We start from the raw sequence: 24,088 nt of genomic DNA, 5'->3' as shown, positions 1-24,088 counted from the left end.
CCTTCACCTCACTTTGTCCACTCAACAAACACTTACTGTATTAAATGGTGTGTCCAGCCACCTGACCACTTTGGAGTATAATAGCCGCTCACATCTATGTAAACTTGCATATTTACTCTATGTAAAATTGCATATTCATTCTACATAAAGGCACTTTGGAAGCATATACTTGATATTACTTTATATTCTTCAAAGCACTTCCGCACTTTTACTAGTTCAAAACTCACTAGGAGTTCTAGCTGCTCAAGAGAGGTAGCGCTTTATTCTCTTTCTAACGCTTGGGAAATCAAGTCCCAAGAGACGTTTTGGGACTCTCCCAAGGCCATTCAGACACTTGAGAGTCAAACCAGTAGGCTGCAGAGTTTCTGGTGGGGTGGTCTCTAATTTGAGTGGTGGTTCTCAAAGTCTGGTCCACGGACCAGCGGCATCAACATCACTTGGGAGCTTGTTAGAAATTCAATGCGGACTCTCAGGCTCCACCCCAGACCTACTGCATCAAAACCCTGGGGAAGAGGCCCAGCAATCTGCATTTTAATAAAGCTCCAGGTGAGTCTGAGGCACACTGAAGTTTGAGAAACACTGGCCAAGATTTCAGTGATATTGAGTCAACTCTGGAGAAGCTATTTAGTCAAGAAGACCAAAAAAAAAAAAAAAAAAAAAAAAAAGGAGAAAGATCAGCCTGCCCCTTATGATCATATCAATACCAAACACCACATTTTAGTACTTGCCCTTTAATTCCAGAACCTACTGATTCTGCTTCCTCACTGCTCTTCCCAAAGGATGAGCTCTGCTGCTTCCCTCCACATGGTGACATTTCAGAAACTGGCAGCGTCCTCATAAGAGAAGTTTTAAATCGCTCAAAACCTCAGGCTGGTTTTTAGATCTGTGTCATCAGCCTCATCCCTCACAACAGGAAAGCAGTGTGTTAAGTTATAGCAGAAAATGAGCTCTTCTCCCTCGTTTTTTCATTGATCTTCTAAAAATATTTCACCACATCTCTTGAAGACATGGTTCGGAATCTCACCACCCTGGCACGCAGATGGTTTCCCCCACAGTCTCATCTATACCCACACACCTCTACGCCTTAAGCTAGTTTGCCCTTGTCTTATTTTCACTATCCATGAAGGTGAAGGCCAGAAAACACTGCCCACCCCTCTCTCCTTGGCTCTTGAAGACTTTTCAGATCACATGGCCTTTGCAGTTGTTGTTCTACTTTCAACCACAGGTTTAAATCCATTGCAACATTTCTTACCTTGAACCACTTGAATTTATTTCTCCCTTCACTTATGTGCTCTGTCCCCTAATGGGTGACAGCACCTTGAATGGGCATCTAGAGGTGCTATATGTATTTTTAATCCAGTCTGAGCTAACAGGCCTGATGCTCTGTGTGAGAGAGACCGTGGAACAGTCATATCCCGCCTTTACGTTCAGGTGCCATTGACACAACTCCTTCTTCTTAGGGCAAAAGCCTCAGGCCCATCAACTCTACTTCAAGGAACCCAATGTACCACCTCACAAGCTTCATAAATAGCTAGGCTTCAAATTCCATTCTGGACACAGCTGGATCACACACACAAAAAAAGTCTTTTTTTTTTTCTTTTAAGCTCTAGTATTTTTATGCTATCAAATACTTCAAGGACTCGGAGAATTTTTGACTTTTACAACAACAAATCTCATTCTAGCCAATAATCGCAATCTCTTCCCTAATTTACTCTCTCACTAAATCTGCCAGCCCGCAGCATGTGTGCCCATCCTGGACTTGTCAGCCTTACAGTTTCTTCTTCATGTCCTCAATCTCTCATCCTAAGAAAGGTATTAAAAAGTAGAGACAGACCTGAATGGTTTGGCTCAGTGGATAGAGTGTCGGCCTGCAGACTGAAGGGTCCCAGGTTCGATTCCGGTCAAGGGCATGTTCCTTGGTTGTGGGCACATTCCCAGTAAGGGGTGTGCAGGAGGCAGCTGATCAATGCTTCTCTCTCATCGATGTTTCTAATTCTCCATCCCTCTCCCTTCCTCTCTGTAAAACATCAACAAATATATATATTTTTAAAAAGTAGAGACATAGGCAACAGAGCCCACAAGAAGGGAGCCCGTGTACTATAGTGGAAAGAGCATTAAGACTAATTCAAGTGCTAAACTGAGTACATCCATTACTCCATCTGGGCCTCAGTTTCCCCATTCTAAACAAAAGAGTGAATTGCATGACCTCTAAGAGGAATTCCAGCTTATGATTCTATGGATCTGGACAAACCCACAAATCAAATCAGAGAAGCATGGACTAAACGATTTAGTGTTGGCTGTATCACCTTCACCAAGAATGTCATGCTTCCAGCAGAGAGGCTGCAACATGTGACATGGTACAAATGGAGAAATCAGCAGGCTTTTGTGAAATGTGAGTGGCTACTTGGAATTCACTGTGGTCGGAATTCACCTCGTAGAATGGGAGGGGTGATGAATTCCAGGTATTGAATGTCCTTGTGTCATATTCATTACCGTGATCCTAACACATAAAGAGAGACAACTAGAGAAAGGCAATTGTCTCAGAGAATACCCCAGTGGATTGTAGGAACTGGTGTTTGACCTGGCACCCTCCCAGGAGCAAGTTATAGCCCAGGGACTTGCTGACCTCGCTCTGCAGTTTACCTCCTTCCTACATCTTTGTTTGATTTTGTCTTCTTCCTCCAGCGATCACTTCAGGAGCATGAAGAAACGCTGGTCATTGCCTTGTATGACTACCAAACGAACGATCCTCAGGAACTCACGCTACAGCGCAATGACGAGTACTACCTGCTGGACAGCTCTGAGATTCACTGGTGGAGAGTTCAAGACAAGAATGGGTAAGGCCTCTCTGGTTGCTGTCCAGTGTTTGAAATGAGGTGGGAACAAATACTGGGTAGTTTGTTCTGCCCCTCAGCATGACCACTGCACTGAGTTAGGAGAGGAGAGCAGAAGCAGAGGAAGTGGAAGGAAGAAGTCATTGAGGGGTGTCTTTCCATTTCTCAGAAGTGGCTGGGAGGCAGTCACTTGCTATGCTTGCTCCCTGCACCCCATCAAGCACTCCAGGGCCCCCAAACTCATCTGACAATCTCCTGGGGTTTTCTATTAACATCCACCATTTGGGAGACGGACAATTTATTCCACAAAGAAGCACTATTGTGCCCAAATGGGAAGGCTGTACTAGACTCAGGTTCAAGACTGCCTGGCTCTCCAAACAGCAGTGGAACCTACTCAGAAATCCATCCCTTCAACCAACTGACATTTCTTTAGCACCTGAAGTGCCAGGAAATTTCTTCTCCTAGGTCTCACTTTACCAAATGACAGTTTACCCTTTGTTCAGGGGCCTGTGGAAAGGCTCAACTCTGCACTTCAAAGGGATATGAAGAGGACACCCCAGAGGCCAATCGGCATATGGGAATTTCCCCGTTTGCTCTGTAATAGTGCGTTATCATGGAAAGTACACAGGTGGCAAGACAGAAGAGTTGCACTTTAGTGTCAGCTGCTCTTGTTGCACAGGACTTTGGAAAAAGTCCCTTAACCTCTGTGAATGCATTTCCTCATCTGCAAAATGCAGACTATAGTATCAGCTTTATTTATTGATGGGAGGGAGGGGGAGGGAGGGAGAGAGAGAGAGAGAGAGAGAGAGAGAGAGAGAGAGAGAGAGAGACTTGTTGTTCTAGTTATTAATGCATTCTTTGGTTGATTTTTGTATGTGCTCTGATCAGGGGATTGAACCCACAACCTTGGCGTATCAGGACAATATTCTAACCAACTGAGCTACCCGGCCAGGCCTGATAATATCAGCTTTGGCTATCTCAGAATTTTGAGAAAAATCAGTGAGATGATGAAAGTGAAAGGTCTTTGTAAATTCTATATCCACAGACGAATGAAGATAATTATCATCACTCATGTAGATAACTCCGCTTTGGTTGGCATGTTAAAACTCAGTCATTCTACTTGAAAGCAAAAATAGTATTGACCTATTATTATAATTGTAAACATATGGTGTGGCAGGAACAGATATTAAGAGAGATATAAAAGAAATAGCAAATCTCAGAACAAGCTGACTCCTATCACTTGGCACTGACTACCATGAGCACGGTGTTAAGGAGGCTTCTGTGGCTGGAAGTCCAATTCTCCAAAAAAAGCACGTCATGACTGATGAGCTCTGTCAGCCATGGGCACAGGACATGAGATCATCATCCCATGATGGACATCCCCATTCTTGCTTTCTTCAAACCTCAAAACAATTCTGTGAAATAGATTACACATTCCCCATAAACATCATCACTCGATTGAAAAATGGCAAAACACTTTACGAAGTAAAAAGCAAGCAACTGTCAGCCATCTTTTGATAGACTGGCAGAGTCTGGAGGGATTGTATGTGTAATCTAGTTTAGGTCCCTTATTGCAGGTACAGAGTCAGAGGCCGAGAGAGTGAAGGCACACTGTTCTCACCTTGTGGTATTGAATGCAATCGTGAATGTGAATGTAAAAGTGCTTTGGAAAGCACAAAGCTACACACAAATGTGAAGTATTTTGATGCGCTTATTAGTCCCTTAATCTGTATGTCTTTGTTTATGCAAAATTATTTAGTCCTGCTCAAAAGGGACTCCCGCCCCCAAATCCAACATGACTTTTTCCTTTTTTCTCATGTTTTACCATTTATGTCTGAAGGAGCTCAATTAACAAAGAATATTAGGGAGGCTTTGAATTAAAACGTACAATGCTGACTGGCAGTATTTTTTGACACCTGTGGTTGGATAGTAATTTATATATATATATATATTTTTTTTTTTTTTTAATTTTTTTATATTTTAATTATTTTGGTTTCCTGACTGTAGCATAATAGCATTAAAGTGGAAAAAATACTGATTATCAAATGCAGAAAAAGTTTCCTTATAGAAAATAGAGACCACACATTGACCTTTTTTTTCCAATAGAGGAACTTTCACACTGAGGAGAGAACAGCAAGCAGCACGTTTTAACTAACATAGTGGTGTTTTATTTGGTATGGTTCATGTTTCAGTAGTGAATCTATCGCCTTTAACAGATAGATTGTTGTTATTTTTTAGCAATGCTTTTATTCTCAAACTTCAAAATCTCTTGTCAGGAATGCCAAATAATGTGAGACTCTCCCAACTCTAAGGGACTTTTAGCAAATTAAACTTATAAAATGGAGATGTGAAAATTAGTCCTCTATTAGTCGAAACCAGCAGTTCTCAACCTGTGGGTCGCGACCGCTTTGGTGGTCGAACGGCCCTTTCACAGGGGTCGCCTAAATACATCCTGCATATCAGATATTTACATTACGACTCATAACAGTAACAAAATTACAATTATGAAGTAGCAACGAAAATAATTTTATGGTTGGGGGTCACCACAACATGAGGAACTGTATTAAAGGGTCGCGGCATTAGGAAGGTTGAGAACCACTGGTCTAAACACTGATTTCCCCTTTTACAGACACGAAGGATACGTACCAAGCAGCTATCTGGTGGAAAAATCTGCAAATAACCTGGAAACCTACGAGTAAGATATTTTATTTATTTTACAAAAATACGGTGCTAAGGAGTCCTCCTTAGTTTAGAAACAAATTGTTGGTTGATGATAAAATCACCAGGCATTTTCTCTTCTTGACCTGCTTTCTTCTCCTCATACTCTGATCCCTAAATAGCAGCAGAAGGACACTTTATATAGGAGAAGGGGAGGGGGGTGTACTCACCTGCCCTTTTACCAAGAGGATACTTCTCAGATGCCTATGCAGATTGTAGGAAAGGAAAAGGTTCTGAGAGTCCGGGAATATTGGTCTTAACTGAGAACGAAAAAAATGCTACGAACACTGGTTCAAATACAAACTGATTCAAAACATGGTTTAATACGTCCAATACCAAAATAGCAGACAAATAGGTATTAAATATCTGCTTAGCTTGTGTTGTTTGTTCCAAGCTATCATTTAGAAGAGCCCACATAGATATTATTTTAGTGGAACTACTTAGAGTTTAATACAATCAAATTGCAGCGTCCAGAGTACTCACCATATGTACATAGATTTCCTGGCTCAGCTGCTGAAAGGCCCAGAAGCAACAACACCAAAGTAGCAGTGTGCACACCGGATCTTGGTTTCTAAACCACACTTCCCCCTCTACAGACCAGGAGTTCTTGGAGGAACGAATTGTGGATTCAGAGGTGGGGCACTAGTAATCCTGGACTGGCTCTTGAATCATTAAAAAATCAGCTGCAATACACATTATTGGGACAACTGATGAACGTTGAATAAAGTCTGATATTAAATAATAGTATTGTATCACTGTTACATTTCCTGATTTGGATAATTGCATTATGGTTATATAAATGTATACTCTATTTCTTCGAAATACATACTGAAGTCATTAGGAATAAAAGTCTATTTTCAAATGGTTCAGAAAAATATATATTTATCTACCCAGAGACACTGGTAAAGCAAATGTAAACAATTGGTTCCTCTGGGGGAAGTGTATATGGGAGTTCTTTTATAGTGTCTTACAACTTTTCTATACCCTTGAAATTATTTTAAAAAAATTTTTTTAAGTCCTCACCAAATATGCAATACCAAGGTTGAAGAATGCTAGCTGTGAAGACTTCTATTAACTCTTGTGGGTTCTTAGTAGTTCAAATGCGGTCAAGTTATTTGTTGCTGAAATTTGAATAAATTCTACAGGGAAGAGCTGTCATTTATTTTCTGAAGAGTCTCTCAATATGAGATTCATTTTGATGAAGTACACAAATAACCTCACCCCTCAGCTAAAAGAGCCATCAGTTCCAAGAATCCTTGAGCTACAATGAAACACATAAAACATGCTTAAATAGAATTTTTTTAAAAAATAATCAATGCCTGTAGAAAGAAATATGCGTTTATTCCAAATGCTCACCAGGCTTGGAAGTTTTGTTTTTGCTTTTAATTCGAATCTCCTAATTTATGATGGAGGAGACAAACCCAAAATTCCAACCGACTATACAGCAATATAGAATGGTGAAGCCTGGGTCAAATAAAAATGTATATTCCCCCTCCTGGAGGTATTTCTGGCATTAATTATCGTTCACAAGTAAATCATCAAAAATTTTAAATGTCGTTGATATATGGCTTTTTCCTGCTTTCAGGTGGTACAATAAGAGTATCAGCCGAGACAAAGCCGAAAAACTTCTTTTGGACACAGTAAGTCTCCTTAACCTGCCTTTTGACTTAATAAATTGTGCTGGCATTAGCCATTTAAAGAAAAATCTCTCCATCCGAGTCTAATATTCAGATGATGCTATGACTAGTGCCCAACCCCCAGTAGGCATGAGATAATGAAGGCATTAGTCTCCTTATGCCAAATATCAACACTATTCCTGCCATGTCATCATATGCCATTTTCCAGCTGTGGTTTGAAAGTATTTCCTATCTTTAAGAATCAAATGCAAATCTTTCCTGAATGGAATGAAGCTGGAATGGCCAACACATCTTGGCTTGCCTGGGATTGTTCTACTTGTAAAACGGAGACTCCTGTGTCCCAGGGGCACCCCTATCCCCCACCAGTCCCAGGCAAATGGATAATTGGCCACCCAAACCATCCATGATTTTGGACAGTGGTTAGGAGTTTAGACAAGGAACCTGGGAAGATGTCAGGAAAGGTGTGAAAGGCTGTGATGGGAAAGTAGAAGGATGATGAATATTTTCAAAGAATAATTTAAAGACACAGTTTATTATTAATGTCTGTTTACTTTTGCGCAAGAGAAACTGAGAATAGATTGATTCATTCTATCAGAGGAAACAAATATAATATCTATAAGAGGAAAATGGGAGGGGAGAAGGAAAGTCCACGGTCATATGGGGGATAGCGGACTTGGGTTTTTCTTCTTTGGGTAAGTTGCTCTTAGGCAGCTAATGAGAGGACAAGGTAAGATGTTCTCCCCTTGGGCAACTTGTCCTCACCAAAAAGGGAAGGTTTAGGCGCCTGTGGATTCTCCAAGAGACTGTGTGTTTATCAGTGATGAATGTGACACAGGCAGTCTATTACACCGGCTGTCTCAATGATCACCTGTCTCAGCGATGGTATGTTTGCACCATTTCCTTTATGAGGACTTCTTAATATAAACTCCAGATCCTCACCACTTTGCTGAGCACGGGACTAAATACTTAGGATTTTTGAGCTCAGTGAGCTTTGGGCTCTATTGTTTTATTTTCAAAACAAACTCTGAAAAAAGACTTCAAGGGCAAACTAAGATAAGCTATGAGCATATGAGGCAGGCTTGCAGTGGTCTCTAAGTTCAGAGAAGATGCTAGCAGAGTTAGAAAGATTTCATGGAAGAAGAGGAATTGAGCTGAGTCATTATTGGAGTGTGGTTTTTATTTGGTTCCACATTGACTTAGCATTTAATCTTTTCCTGGTGTTCCCAACAGAACCACTGGGGACATTTTTATTTATTTATTTATTTATTTATTTATTTATTTATTTATTTTTTATTGATTTCAGAGAGGAAGGAGAGGGAGAGAGAGACATAAATATCAATGATGAGAAAGAATCATTAATTGGCTGCCTCCTATACGCCCCCTACCGGGCATGTGCCCTTGACCAGAATCGAACCCGGGACCCTTCAGTCCACAGGCCGATGCTTTATCCACTGAGCCAAACCATCTAGGGCCCACTAGGAAACTTTTAAAAATTGAGATTCCCAGGGGCCACCCCAGACCTACAGGTCAGAATCTCTAGTCTGAGGTCCTGGGGAATCTGTATTTTTCCAGTCAAACCTGGGATCCATATGTAGCCAGCCTGGCACCTGGTTTCCCCAACCTATGTTATTGGATAACATAGTGAAACTCAGCTAATTGAGAGGAGTGCAAAATTATTGAAAACCTGGGTTATACTGAGTTTAAACAAGTGCGGTTTTGTTATTTTCGATCACACACATTGGTTGGTGAAGTATTGCCTATGGCCTCATGAATGACTAGCTAAAAATGACTCCTATTTTACAGCAGTTCTTTGAAGGAATTTAAATACAGTCTGCTTGCCCTGGATGTTGAAACATTCCTCCTTACTAATACTCTGAGCTACTTTATCAAGTCCTTTTTGCCTCCTTAGGTAACACAAGTGTTATATGCTGTTTGAAACAAGTGCTGAATTGTTTCATGGGTATATTAGTGCCTCCTTATCTAACAAGTATAGGACCATTATGACATGGATTGACTCATTTTCATTAACCAATAATGGATTTCTTTCATTTTTAAACTAAGTCTCCTGATGTAGTGCCCTATACATATTTCTCCACTAGATTAGGGATCCTTTACCATATCATGTACCTAGTGTACCTAGGAACCCAGAACTGTACCAAGTAGTTGCTCAATAAATGAATGAATGAATACATAAAATGTTTAACAAATGCTTTCAAATGAACAACTGTGCTTAAGGAAAATCTGGCTGATATGAGCATTATTGGGGGAGCTTTTTAAAAAAATACAGATTCTAAGACTGTAGCCCTCACCAATCAGAAACTCTGGAGGTGGCTCCAGGTGATTCTGGGACTTACCCAAGTTTGGGAACCACAGACAAGCATCTCCTATGGTGTCCTATCAACTCTTCAGGTAACACATCCTTGGCATGATTTTTCGTCTATTGTTATCAGTTTAATTATTTTTTTTAAATGTATTTTTATTGATTTCAGAGAAGAAGGGAGAGGGAGAGAGAGAGAGAAACATCAATGATAAGAATCATTGATTGGCTGCCTCCTGCATGCCACCCACTGTGGATTAAGCTGCAACCCGGGCATGTGCCCTGACCCAGAATCGAACTGGGACCTCCTGGTTCATATGCTCAACTTCTGAGCCACGCCAGCTGGGTATTTTTCCTTCTTTCTTTTTTTAAAACTATATTTTTATTGATTTCAAAGAGGAAAGGAGAAGGAGAGAGAGAAACATCAATGATGAGAGAGATACTTTTTTTTTTCTAGATAAAATATAAAAAGTAAATAGAGACCTTGACAATGTCCCATTGGAGTGAGGCTCCCCTGCCCTGGGCTGCATTGCTCAGGCCAGTGCCCCAGTGTATGGCAGTGATATGAGCAAGACCCTTCAGCCTCCCCTGTTCTTGGTGGTTGTGACTTCCTCTGAGCCCTTTTCAGGAAGTAGGTGGTGTGGCATGTGCTGGATGCCTCATTTTCCCCAGAACTCTAGGCCCCCTCAGCCCCAAACCAGAGTTTCCTGTCACCATCGCTGCCTGTCGCCTAGAGCAACTGCAGGGGAGGAGGAGCTCGGGGCCGCCTGCACCGCAGAGCTGACTGCAAACCTGGCCTGGCAGGCTCCTCATGTCTGCCATGACTCTTGTTAACAGCTGGGCCCGGCTCTGATTACAAATCTCTGTCCAAATAATAATAATAATGGCTTCTTGGAAGGAATAGCAACAACAAAATGCTCTTAATTCAATAGAAGAGATGTACCCACTCCCCTCTTCACAAGACAGTTGTTAAACTTCTGGGCTTTTGGTCTATGTTTCTTCCCCTTTAGAATAACTTACATATGCAGATAAAGCTGGCCTCTGTTGAAGTTTTGTTTCTTCCTGCCTTGCGTTTAACCCATCACATTTCAATGAGGCAAGAGCAAACGCTTCGCTATTTAGCAAAAGGGGAGACATTTGGAAGACAACCTATGCTACACATAATGGGTGGATGAATATCACCAACATGATGTTGAGAGACAAAACTGACATACAACATTGTATAAGTTCAGGGTGTACAACATAATGATTTCCTACATGTGTATATCGCAAACTGATCGCCACAATTAGTTAACAGCTATCACTACACAGTTACAAGTTTTTTTTTCCTTATGATGACTTTTAAGACCTACTCTCTCAGCAACTTTCAAATATACAATTCAGTATCGTTAACTATAGTCGCCATGCTGTACATTACATCGCTGAGACTTATTTATGTTATACCTGGAAGTTTGTACCTTTTGACCACTTTCATCCAATTCCCCCATTCTCCACGCCCCCCTCCCAAATGTCAAAATAGACTCTTGAAACTCCCAGCAGAGATAAGAAGAGTTTGGGGAGTTTCACAAGTTTATGTGGTAAACTATATGTTTGGCAACAATGAACAGCATTTGTAAGAGCCAATTGTCGCCAATCTCCTCCCCCGCCCCCCACCACCACCCCCCACACACATCCTGCATGTTTAGGGCCAAGTGAGAGGAAGCAGATTGTGTTTCTGTGCAAGGATAAGCCGTTAACTCTCAGTGCTTTGTGAGACAGAGACCATTCATAAGGACTGTTATAAATAAGAGCTGCCTGTTTAGCTGGGTCTGTGGACATCAAACCTGAATGTCTATAAGGATCACATGGCAAGCTTTGGAAAAGTTCAGGTACCAGGGTCCCCGTCTTGAAGATTCTAGTGTGTAGATTTGGGATAGAGCATGGTCAGTTGTTTGATGTTGCTATTTTGTTTTGTCTCAGGGACTTGTGATAATCAACGAAGTTTGGGACTCAGGGTTTAGGGAGTTAGGCCAGATCAGCGGTTCTCAGCCAGAGGTGGTTTTGTCCACCAGGGGACACTTGCTAATGCCTGTCATCCAGTGGTTAGAGGCCAGGGATGCTGCTAACTATCCTATAAACAGGAAAGGCTCCTACCACATAGAATTACGGGGCCCAAGATGTCAATGGTGCTGAGGTTGGGATAACCTTGAACTAGATAGCCTTTACATGGTCCTTTCTAACCCTGAGGCTCTAGGATTCACACAATTAGCATGGCCATCTGTGGGTATTACTTTTATGTGTAGACAGCCCACCGTTGGGGTTGGGGTTGGGGAATGGAGGGGCCTGTGTTGTTCTAAACTGTGTATGCTTTGCTCCACTTGCTACAAGTGTATGCCCACCGCACAAGGTTCCTGTCTCTTTCTGGCCTTCCCTTAAGGACCACACTATGTCTGCGTTAAGTAAATCATGATAATAGGTTTTGCAGATATTACCAGCAGAGATTTACAGGTGGGTGGGAACAGAGCATTAGACATGAAGTACTCAAACAAAGCTAAGATTTTAAAGTTGCCACCAGGAAGAAATAAACTGGAATATCCATGTGCTTATACTGATTTTATCAGCGCTAGCAATATTGTCGGGGGAAATGAAGGGTCTTCCCCTTCTCTCCACTTCCCTCGTGTGCTCAGGAGCTTCACATTTTTTCTCCTTTTGCCCGATAGCAAAGTCAGCACTTTGGAAAGGGCCTAAAAGATTTTTTTCCCCATTAAGGGACTGATAAAGTTTCCAGGACAGAAAGCTTATGCTCTTGTGGGGGAATGCAGATGTGGCTTCTAACATTTGATAAATGGAGGCACCACGGAGTAGTAGAATGAGTACTGGCTTTGCTCACAGGCCATGTTCAAGGTTCAAATGCCAGGTCTGCCACTGACTGGTTGTAGGTCATGAGAAAGTCACTTAAACTCTCTGGCACTCGGCATCCTCATCAGGAAATCGAAGATGGTAACTTCTAGATTGTAGTGTTGTGGTGAGGGTTGGACAATATCTGCAAGGAATCTGGCACGTGGCCAGCTCCCAGAGGGCAGCACTGTGTCTGTTTGTCTTCATTACTACTTAGATCCTCCCTAGAACAGTCTCTGACCCATGGCCCATGGTAAGAGCCCGAGAGATATCTGTTGAATGAACATGTAAAATGGCAGCCATTGTTGCTGAAAGTCTGCTCTGTGCCTAGCTGGCCTACAGAATCGCCCCCCCCCCACTCCCCCCCAACCCCCCCACCCCCCGCTCCCTCGTTCACAAGCAAGAAAGCGGAGCTGCGTGCATGAGCCTGGTTTTCTGGGATCACTAACCTTCCATTCTTTCTGACCATTCCAGGGCAAAGAAGGAGCCTTCATGGTACGGGATTCCAGGACTCCAGGCACATACACCCTGTCTGTCTTCACCAAGGCCATCGTAAGGTATGGCGCCACCTCACTTGGCAGAGTGGGGAGAGGCCGTCCTGAAGGGGATGAGGAGGGCAGCCCACAGCAATGTCAGAGCAAGAGGTCAAAGGGTCGCTAGGAATGATGAGTGTTCCCTGTCTCCCCTTCCCTCCCCCGCACCCCCAAGACGTCCAAGGCCAGAGAGATTAGGGACATAACTGCAGTCACTTAGCAGGAACATGGCAGAGCTGGGCTGGGTGCCAGGTTCTTTCCCGGTGAGCATCCCTGAGTGCAGAGCTCCAGAGAAAGAAAATACCTGGCCCTGAATTTGATGAGTTTGTAATTAATTACATGGAATAATAAAAAAGATACTTCTGGCTGGCAGCGAGAAGATATGAATGCTAGTTCTGGCTCTGCTAATGAAGCTGCCTGCCATTTCCCGAGTCCTTACTATGTGCCAGAACATCGCAGACCATGTCCAATCCTAACGAGCCCTGAAGGCAGGTGTTACTATGTTCCCTTCACAAAGGAGAAACTGAGGCTCGGGGAGCCGCCTGCACTTTCCTGAGGCAACAGAGTATTAGCGGCCAAGCCCCGTCATGACTCCGCTGACTGCCTGCAAGACCCTCACTACTTACTTGTCTGCCCCTCTCCGGGCCTCAGTTTCCATCTCTGTAAAATGATGTCAAATTCTCTTCTAATCAGAAAATCAGGAGGAGTAAGCCGTTTAGCAATTACCAGGAACAAAGAAAGAGGGAAAATGAATTATGAAGGAGTCCTCGTGGAATACTTGTTGGAGGACAGAGGATGTGAGCAAGACTCAGAGCAAGAGCAGGGTTTAGACAGGCAACAGAGAGGAAGGGCGCTGTCCAGGGGTGGGAAAGATGGGGTGCACATCACAGAGGGGCCCACCTCTGCCCTGCCTGGGGGAGAGTGGCGAGAGTGACATGGAAATGCGAAGATAGAATGGAGGAGAGCCAACCATTCTCTAACTGACTCTAACTGGGTCAGAGTCAGTTAGAGAATGGTTGGCTCTCCTTCACGGCGTGGAGGTCTCTGAGACCACCCCCAGGTTCAGTGATTCACTAGGAAGACTCCCCGGGCTCAGCATGTAGTGGTACTCGAGGCTGAGACTTATCACAGCCAAAGGATGCAAAAGCAAAATCAGCAAAAGGCACCTGGGGCCAAATCCAGAGAAAACCAAACACAAGCGACCAGAGTCCTCTCCCAGTGGAGTCACACAGGGCATGCGGAACTTCTCCAGCAACAAGTTGGGGCAACAGGGTGAGGGGCAAGGGGCGGGGAGGGGTGGGGAGTGGCATCTACGAGGGAAGCTCAGGAGAGACTCAGTGCCGATGGTTTTCACTGGGGGCTGGCCACGTAGGCAGCCTCTGCCTAGCACATAGCAACATTCCAGGCTCCCAGAAGAAAAGCAGGCATTGGGCATTACCACAGTGTTTATACAAACCATTTAGGCCCAGGGAGCCACCTTATTAGTTAGAGAATGGTGAGAATCCTCCCGAAATCCAAGGTCTCAGATGCCAGCCCAGGGCCAACCTTGCAAGGGGGTCTTTCTAAGGACATGAGTCAGGGCTGCTAGGTTAACTCTGCTGCACACATCAAGCTGGTGCGAAGGGGCCCGGCATGCTTCCCTGGCATATGCTGATAACCAGGTAAACCCTTCGAGCAGGGAAGGCCAACACATGGCATATATGAGGCCACTCCCATTTTGTGGTTGTGGGAGAAACATCACGGCACTGACTCTAACTGGGTCCAGGTGCAGACTCCAGTCCTTCAAACAGCACCCAGAGCCAACCTGTCCAGACAGACACAGGTTGACATATACCTGTCGTCTTTGTGAGCGAGGAAAAAAAACACAAAAGCTAGTAGGAACCTGATACCAGTTGGCATTTTTGTGTCAAAGCATTGCTTCTTAATTATTGCATTTCTGTTTCATTTGTTTAAGTGAGAGCAACCCCTGCATAAAGCACTATCACATCAAAGAAACAAATGACAACCCCAAGCGATACTATGTGGCTGAAAAGTATGTGTTCGATTCCATCCCTCTGCTCATCAACTATCACCAGCACAACGGAGGAGGTGAGTCCTGCAGGACAAGGGCGGTGGGGGGGGGGGGGGGGAAGCCGGGGGGGGGGGGGCTCCCACAGGCACTTGGAGAAAAGTGACGAACGACGAGCCTGGTTTCTTCATGTCAAACACGCTGACCTTAAATGCTAAGTAAATAGACAAATAGGAAAGGGTGCCAAATACTGGATTATATTACATATTTTCCATTAGTCAATTCTGCTGCTGGGATCCTGGGATTTCGACACCTGCCCACCTGTGTTTCTGACTCTTCTCAGAGAGGGTGGAATGTCAATGACTGGGCTTTGGGATCTGTTTTCCAGAATAAAAGTAGCGTTTGCACTGCGTTATATTTCTTCCTGGTGATTTAACTTGGATGGTTGTTGGTACAGCAAAGCTCTAACCACAGCCTTTTGCTTTTTAATCAACCCAGGCCTGGTCACGCGCCTTCGCTATCCTGTTTGTTCCTGGAGGCAGAAAGCCCCCATCACAGCTGGGCTGAGATACGGTGAGCAGTGCATTTAGAAATGTTATACTTTTGCCTAAAACTCATGTCCCTAAAGGTCTGGGGGCAAATCTGAATGGACGTTCCATGAACCTAAGTCTTCCCCAGACTTAGAATGGCCATTAGAACAGGTACATCTGGAGAAGTGTGTACAAATAAAGCATGTATGTGTGTGAGTAAGAGAGTTTTATATATGAGACCATTTATCTTGGCCAAATCAATGTCCATTGGTTTTAGCTGAGCGTTCATCGATGAAGTGCTTATTGAACCCCTACTTTGTACAGAGCACTCTACTAAATGCTATTAGAAATGTATTAGCAAACAATGCCTTAGTACTGCTGGCCAACCCTGGAAAACCCTCTCTGTCGCCTCCAGGGAAATGGGTGATCCATCCCTCGGAGCTCACTTTCGTGCAGGAGATCGGCAGCGGGCAGTTCGGACTGGTGCATCTTGGCTACTGGCTCAACAAGGACAAGGTGGCCATCAAAACCATTCAGGAAGGAGCTATGTCAGAAGAGGACTTCCTAGAGGAGGCTGAAGTCATGATGTGAGTGGTCCGAACCAGGTAGACAGAGGTGCCGTGGGGAGGGTGTTCTCGGCTGTGTTCTTTAAATAGCACTCTGATGCCGTGTTGTGCCAGCTCCCTGCTCAAATCCAGCGATGGCTTTCTATGGCACGGAGAATAAAGTCACACTCTCACCCTGGTCCCCAGGCTTGGCATAGTCTGGCCCTGCCAGCTGGTAAATCTCACCTCCTATCCATCTCTCCTCCGGTTCACAACATGCCAGCCACACAGGCCTCCACTCATCCTCATACACAGTTGCCATCCTTCAGGTCTAGGCTCAAGTGACACGCTTTTGTGTTTTGGGGGTGGTCTTTTTCAGGAAGCTAAATGTGGACCATCTCACCCCTTGCCTTTTTCCTCCAGGAAACTCTCTCACCCCAAACTGGTCCAGCTGTACGGGGTGTGCCTGGAGCAGGCCCCCATCTGCCTCGTGTTCGAGTTCATGGAGCATGGCTGCCTGTCGGATTACCTGCGCAGCCAGCGGGGGCTCTTGGCTGCAGAGACCCTGCTGGGCATGTGCCTGGACGTGTGTGAGGGCATGGCCTACCTGGAAGAGGCGTGTGTCATCCACAGAGACCTGGTAAGACGGTGCAGGGCATCCGCCTTCAGGTCCAGGAGGAAGGGCCCCTGAAATGCAGAGCTACTAAGACCGGGATGCATTAATTAATCAATATCAAGTCACACACCCACTCCCCTCCCATCTCTTCCTTTCCCAACCTTACTTCCTCTACCCACTTCAGGATGTCCCAGTGGGAAAGCGTTTCATGAGGACTTTGAGTGGGGCCCTAATCGCAGCCCCACCTCTAACTTTAACCCTCTGAGATTCAGTTTACATCCTTCCAAAATGCAACGAACAGCCTCTTTTTCTTCACCTCTCTGTGTCCTCCTGGTAAAACAAGGGAAGTGGACAAGTCATTTTTCTCAAAGTGTTATCCCAGAATCTATGAGAATCCCACCTAGAACTGTCCTCAGAACCTCTGGGGGTTGGGGCTCTGGAATCCTTATTTTAACACGCTCCGCCATGGGATTGTAGGCACATTAACATTTGAGGCTCCCTGGAGTCTTTTATCGCTAAGGGCTCTTCCGATGCCACATTCTGGGATACTGATTGGGGAATAGGTACTCTTCCTACTGAGAAATAGTTTCAAGGGGATTAGCAACTTGAAAACATTCTTATTTTAGTCAACTGGGCGACAGACTCTTCCCAGCAGCCCTAATGTTAACATTTTTATCACATACGGTTGCATTAGAGCATATCATTGGTTAGACCACACATGGATTTCTCTTCTAATTAGGATCCCAGAAATGAAGATAAAAGGCCCAACTTCCTCATCCTGATAAAGCACCTCACGCATTCCTCTTTCTAGCTACCTTTCATCAGGCGTTTGTGAAGCTCAATTAACGTTTGTCGAGCTCCTCAAGGCCTCCCACAGCAGCACCTAGAAAAGCAAAGGACCTGATTATAGGAGACGCCTTCATTATTGATTATCCACTAACAGTTTCTCTTTCCCTTCTGTTGGCCTGCCCCCTGTCCAGGCTGCCAGGAATTGCCTAGTGGGAGAAAACCAAGTCATCAAGGTGTCGGACTTTGGGATGACAAGGTAACTCGGGGCCATGGTGCCGGCACAGCCTCAGGAGGGGGACTCAGGCCCCCAGAACATGCCGACATGCTCTCTCCGCTCTCTTCCCAGGTTTGTCCTTGACGATCAGTACACCAGCTCCACGGGCACCAAGTTCCCGGTGAAGTGGGCGTCCCCAGAAGTCTTCTCCTTCAGCCGCTACAGCAGCAAGTCGGATGTGTGGTCATTTGGTGAGTGTTGCCTGGCCCAGAGCCACGTGATCTGAGTCTGCTTGCCCTTGAACTCTGGATGGGAGGGAGTCCCACTGGTAGTCTGTGTGTAATAATGGCTCTAAAAAGCATGAATTGTATTTATTCTAGAGATCTTTGAAACTAGGGTAAAAATGAAAGTGGGAACAGGATTCTGGTGACAGCTGCTATGAGATCCAAAGGTGGAGGAGTCAGGAGACTAGAATATGAGTTCCTTGAGGATCAGAACCAGATTTTGTCCAATATTATATTCCCTCATTTAATCCTCAATAACTACTTATTTATTCAGCAACAATTTATAGAGCATCTACGGTATGCCTGGGCCTAATGTAGGAGGTCACAGTACAGTAATGGATAGTACAGCTCACAGTACAGGAAAGACTGCTCTTGAAGCTGAAGTTGAGGAGGAGACAGATAACAATTATGTAAACAAGCTAATCCACAAAGTCAGGTAGTGATAAGTAAGTGCTATGAATAAGACAAAGTAAAGGGGTGGAGAGTGACTGGGATAGAGGGTCTGTTTTAAGTACATGATCTGGGAAGGCCTCTCTGAGGAGGTAGCTCTTGGGCACCTGAATGCTGAGAGGAATGTGTCTCCACCCGCAGGGTTTTGTCCTAATTAGCTGTAGTGTTTTAAGCAGTCCAGTTTGGGCCTTCCTGAAGTTTCTCAACAATGCCTTACAAGGTTTGCATGGAAGCAATTGTTTTCAAACCAGCATTGAGTCTCAGACCCCAATTTTCCAAAAAAAAAAAATCTCACTAGAAATCCTGGCATCTTGGGATACTGAGCAGTCTTATTTACAGATAGATTCTGAACTTCCAAAATGCCTGAGGCATTCCTGAGGATCCCTTAGAAATCCTGATCCAGAGGCCTGGGCGGGGGCCCAGGATCTAGCATTTGAGCAAACTTCTGGGGTGATATTTATTCAGATGTTTTGGAGATGATGCTTTGAAAAATTCTGCCCTAAGGTTCTCTCGAATATGCTCTGAAAACACCTGGGCTGCCAGCTGTCTTCCCACTCTGTCCTCGAGGAATGTATTAGCACATGATAAAGCTGGGTGTGACATTTATACTTTGGGCAGAAGAGGAAAGGAATTAAATCAGGTGGTCGAAATGGACAACCTGAAGATGTGTTTGGCTTGGTCTACACAGTATTCTTAAAAATCAAATGGAGTGTCAGAGGTGACACGCGAACTCATTTTTTTGGTTGATTTTTCTTTGTTAAATGGCATTTAAATATATAAAATAAATATCAAAAATATAAGTCTTTGTTTTACTATGGTTGCAAATATCAAAAAATTTCTATATGTGACACGGCACCAGAGTTAAGTTAGGGTTTTTCAAAATGCTGACACGCCGAGCTCAAAAGGTTCGCCATCACTGACCTACACAGTATTCTTAAAAATCAAATTGAGTTTATATTTTAAAACTTTCAATATATGACTTCTTTTGAAAAATCAGAAAATGTGATAATCCTGAGCCCTCATGTGCTCTGTTTTGCTGGAGCTAAATCACAGCTGTCTTGATAAGACAGAACTTTTGCTCCCCAGTTTTCCACAGTCCTCACTAGTCCCTATTACACACCTCACCCGCTTCACTCATTTATATCATGTGTAGGCATTTGAGTGTATGTCCCCTGCAAGTCTTAGTAGTAGCATTTGAGTTAGATGTAACAGGGGGCTGAGCCTGACAATTCTTCACCACTAAGAAGGTTGGGAAATCTCTGTTCTTTAGAAAGAGTACAGGCCTAATAAGCCTCAGGTGGCTTGATATTTTACTTCTTGGAGGTAGGGACTTGAATCTTAATGTCAAGGAGTCTGTGATTTCTAGATGTATGTTTGTTTGTTTGATATTTGTGAGCTTTCTCATTAGTTGTGCTGCGCTCGCCATTTCTTATAGGGGTGCTAATGTGGGAAGTCTTCAGCGAAGGCAAAATCCCATATGAAAACCGAAGCAACTCAGAGGTGGTGGAAGACATCAGTACCGGATTTCGGTTGTACAAGCCCCGGCTGGCCTCCTCTCATATCTACCAGATCATGAATCATTGCTGGAAAGAGGTCAGTAAAGGAAGTGGGTTCCGCTGCATTACAACCTACAGCTTCAGTGTCTGCCCCCTTCCCCAGAGAAAGGGACCCTTTTAGAGGATGAGTCAGCAGGGATGAATGAAATAGATGAGCAGGAAAGTGACTTTGAGTGTCTATTAACTAGAGAGATCTGGCAGTGACCTGAAATATCATTTGATTTGCTACATAATGTCACAAGCCATCAACACATTGTCAGAGAGAACGAGGGAGTGAAGCCTATGTCGGTATTTCCGTTTCCTGAGGGGGGAAAAAGCATTTGTGTAACATTGTAAAACCGTTGCATGTACATAAAGTTAGTTCTATGAATTGGGGATCAGAAGTTCACGTGTGCTGTGAAAATATTAAAATGACTTAGAATTCATTTTATTCATGCAACAATTCAGAAAGAGAATCCAATTACTCTGCTCCCTCCCAGATATCTCAGTGATCCACGGTTGGGTTACAGGATGTGCCTTGAACCACCTCAGCATGAGTCTTAGATGGCCTTTGGTGAGCTAGGAAATTGTAAATTTCAACCAAAGTTGAAAGTTGCTGAAATAGGGAGTTAATACAAATTCAGATCATTGAAGGGGAACAAGGTAGAATTGAAAAACTATAGAATACTTGGGTTTTGTCTCAGCATTGCCCTGTCTTAGTCATTCATCTTAGACAATTCTCTAAACCTGCTCTTTCTTGCTGGTAGAGAATTACATAATACTTGATTTGTAAATTGATAGAGCTAAGTTCATAGATCTTTTATAATCAGAAACAAAGAAACAAACAAGGGCAAAAAACAAATCTAGTCCATTTCACAAGGGCTAAATGCTATAATAATTATGACAGATGACATTTATTTAGCACTTTTTTTCTCTTCTTTAACCTGATAAACATTATTGTTTAGAAGTTTTAGATTTACAGAAAAACTGAGCAAATAACAGAATTCCCACATACCTCTTCCCCTATGAATAACATTTTGCATTAGTGTAGTGTATTTATTATAATTGATCAACCACTATTGGTACATTATTAACTGACATCCATCATTTACATTAAGGTTCACTCTGTGTGTTGTGCAGCCCTATAGGTTTTGAAAAATGTATAATATGTTTCTACCATTATAGTATCATACAGAATAGTTTCACTGCCCTGAAATCCACCATGCTTCACCTTTAGTTATTTATCTTTTCTCCCCTTCTCCCCAAATCCGTATCATCTATTGATCTTTTTATTATCCAAGTTTTGCCTTTTTTAGAAGGTCATCTAGTTGGAATCGTACAGTGGGTAGCCTTTCCATATTGAATTCTTTTACTTAACAATATGCATTTAAGGTTCTTCCATGTCTTTTTGTGGCTTGTTCACTCATTTATTTTTATCACTGAATACTATTCCATTGTATGGATATTCCACAGTTTGTTTACCCATTCACCTACTGAAGGACAACTCGATTGCTTCCAGTTTTTGGTAACCATGAATAAAGCTGTTATAAACATTTGTGGGTAGGTTTATGTATGGACATAACTGTCAGCTCAGTTGGGTAAATATCTAGAAGTGTGATTACTGGATCTTTACGATAACAATGCCGTGTGTAGCTTTGTGAGAAACTGCCAGACTGTCTTCCAACGTGGCTGTACCATTCTGCATTCTCACCAGCAGTGAGCACTCCTGTTGCTCCACATCCTCACCAGCATTTGTGATTGTCAGTGTTCATGTTGTGGATTTTAGCCATTCTAATAGGTGTACAGTGGTATCTCTAAAACAAGTGGTATCTTGTTTTAATTTGCAATTTCCTAATGACATATGATGTTGAGCATCTTTTCATACTCATTTGCTATTTGTATATCTTCTACAACGAGGTGTCTATTTAGATCTTTTGCCCATTTTAAAATCAGGTAATTTGCTTCTTGCTTTTAAGTTTTTGGTTTTTTTGAAGTTATTACTTTTTTATTTTTTTAATTCTTTATTGTTGAAAGAATTACATATGTCTCCTTCCCCCCATTGACTTCTCCCAGCCCACCTCCCAGCACAGGCCCTCACCCCCCTATTGTCTGTGTCCATTGGTTATGCTTATATGCACGCATACAAGGCTTTTAAGTTTCAAGAGGTCTTTGTATATTTCGGATATAAGTCCTTTATCAGATGTGTGTTTTGAAAATATTGTCTCTCAGCCTATGGCTTGTCTTCTCATTCTCCTAACAGTGTCTTTTACAGAGTGGAAGTTTTTAAATTATAACAAAGTTCAACATCAATTTTTTCCCTTTATGAATCACGCTTTTGATGTTGTAGCTAAAAAGTCATTGCCAAACCCAAGGTCACCCTATGTTATCTTCTAGAATTTTTATAAATTTTACATTTAGGTTTATGATCCTTTTGAGTTAATTTATTTTTTAATATATTTTTATTGATTTCAGAGAGGAAGGGAGAGGGAGAGAAAGATAGAAACATCAATGATGAGAGAGAGTCATTGCTCAGCTGCCTCCTGCACATCCCACACTGGGGATTAAGCCCACAACCCAGGCATGTGCCCTGACCAGGAATCGAACCTCGACCTCCTGATTCACAGGTTGATGCTCAACCACAGAGACACACCACCTGAGCTTGAGTTAATTTTTGTTAAGGATATATGTATGTGTCTAAAATCATTGTATCGAATATGGATGTCTAATTGGTCCGGCACCATTTTAAAAGCATATTTTAAAATCAGCAGAGGGTATTGCTGGTGAAGTCTAGTTTGCTTTTGGAATTAGCTATGGCACACAAGTACAAGGAACTCACAGAGTTCTTTTCTTCCTTCTCTAGAAACCTGAAGACCGGCCACCTTTCTCCAGACTCTTCAGTCAACTGGGTGAAATTGCAGAATTGGGACTTTAGCAGAGACTCAGCTGCAGATCCTGAGCCAGAAGAAGTCCTCCCTCCACAGAGCATTAAAAGCTGCCACCAGCCCAGGACTCCCCAGGGGCAGCTGGCCTCTGGTGCCAGTCCCTGAGCTGCCAGGGAGGCAGCACCTTGACAGAGGCTGGCACTCCGCCACCGGCAGGAGCCTCAGCCAATGAACTGGGAGCCAGGCCAGGCAGCGGCCATGTCTCCACCCTCCCTCCAGCCTCTTATCTCGGGTGGTGCACAAACCTCAATCTGACAGCTTTCAGGCAACCTTTCTTGCACTTTTTCTTAGAGAAAGAGAGTGGGTAGGACCCTGGATTGTTGTTTTATTATTATTTTTATTTTAACCATGGATCTAAGGTTAGTGGTCAGGGACTTTTTATTTGACTTGACAACACAAAATCCCAGGGATGGGGCAAGAAGAAGAGCAGCATGACTCCTGATCAAGGAGAACTGTGAGTTAATTCAGGTCAGAAAGAGTGAGCTCCTCGCACGATGCTGTCAGCCACAGCTTCCTGCCAACGTGGAGGGAGGAGCAGCTGCTCACATCAGAGGCCGGATATTCTGAGAAGCAGCTTTATGAGGTTTTACTCGGAGTACACCGCCACCTTTCTCCTTGAAGGCAGCCTTATGGATTTGGGTGGACAATTCTGATCCCACGGTTGGAGCGTTGGGTATCTGGTGTCTGCGCAGAAAGAGGGCATCTGATGGTAGGGGACCCGCTGAGAAAGACCTTAGATTGTTACCACACCAAATGTTCACCTTTAGTACCGAGCCAGGCAGGTGACTATGCCTCCCTCCCCTCTGCACAGAACGCCCGCAGGCATCCTAGGGGGAAATGGCTGCTTCTGAACACAGACTCTGACTGAGGACTCTGTCACCTGCCACCCCGCCTCCAGGAGTCAGGCCCCTGTCTGCACTCTTCCATCAACAACAGAGGGCAGCCTTGTATTGTGCAGCATGGCCTTGCAGAGAAATAGAAGCCTGTTTAAGCCCTAGAAATTCACAGCTTTACAGTTGAGACTTGAAGTATCCCAAAGTTCTGGGAGAGGAACAAAGGGTCTGTTCTTTCTCAAACCATATGGATGTAAACTGAGTCAGGCACTAAGTGGGGTGCTCCTGTAGCAGTGGTCACTGGACTGAGCACCTAAATATGCAAAGCAAAAATGTACTGAGCTATAAGCCTTCTCTGCAATTCACCCTGAGTTCACCCCAATCTCGTGTGATAGTATTATTATTCCCATTCTACAGACAGTAAAA

At 43.6% G+C, this 24,088-nt stretch overlaps 1 protein-coding gene across 1 annotated transcript in view; it reads left to right on the top strand.

Moving 5' to 3' along the window:
- Window positions 1-22,884, top strand: part of ITK (IL2 inducible T cell kinase) — a 47,125-nt gene extending 24,241 nt beyond the window's left edge. The window contains exons 6-17 of the mRNA XM_006089080.3: window positions 2,686-2,837; window positions 5,464-5,529; window positions 7,138-7,192; window positions 12,858-12,940; window positions 14,871-15,004; window positions 15,423-15,497; window positions 15,870-16,041; window positions 16,423-16,639; window positions 17,596-17,660; window positions 17,751-17,869; window positions 19,788-19,945; window positions 22,748-22,884. Coding sequence (XP_006089142.1) covers window positions 2,686-2,837; window positions 5,464-5,529; window positions 7,138-7,192; window positions 12,858-12,940; window positions 14,871-15,004; window positions 15,423-15,497; window positions 15,870-16,041; window positions 16,423-16,639; window positions 17,596-17,660; window positions 17,751-17,869; window positions 19,788-19,945; window positions 22,748-22,819 — 1,368 coding nt within the window. The 3' untranslated portion in view covers window positions 22,820-22,884. The remainder of the gene's footprint in view (window positions 1-2,685; window positions 2,838-5,463; window positions 5,530-7,137; window positions 7,193-12,857; window positions 12,941-14,870; window positions 15,005-15,422; window positions 15,498-15,869; window positions 16,042-16,422; window positions 16,640-17,595; window positions 17,661-17,750; window positions 17,870-19,787; window positions 19,946-22,747) is intronic.
- The last annotated feature ends 1,204 nt before the right edge of the window (window positions 22,885-24,088 follow it).

The sequence above is a fragment of the Myotis lucifugus genome, unplaced genomic scaffold (genome assembly GCF_000147115.1).
Source record: "Myotis lucifugus unplaced genomic scaffold, Myoluc2.0 scaffold_56, whole genome shotgun sequence".
In the NCBI taxonomy this organism is placed as follows: Eukaryota; Metazoa; Chordata; class Mammalia; order Chiroptera; family Vespertilionidae; genus Myotis; species Myotis lucifugus.
This window is presented reverse-complemented; position numbering and strand designations above follow the sequence as displayed.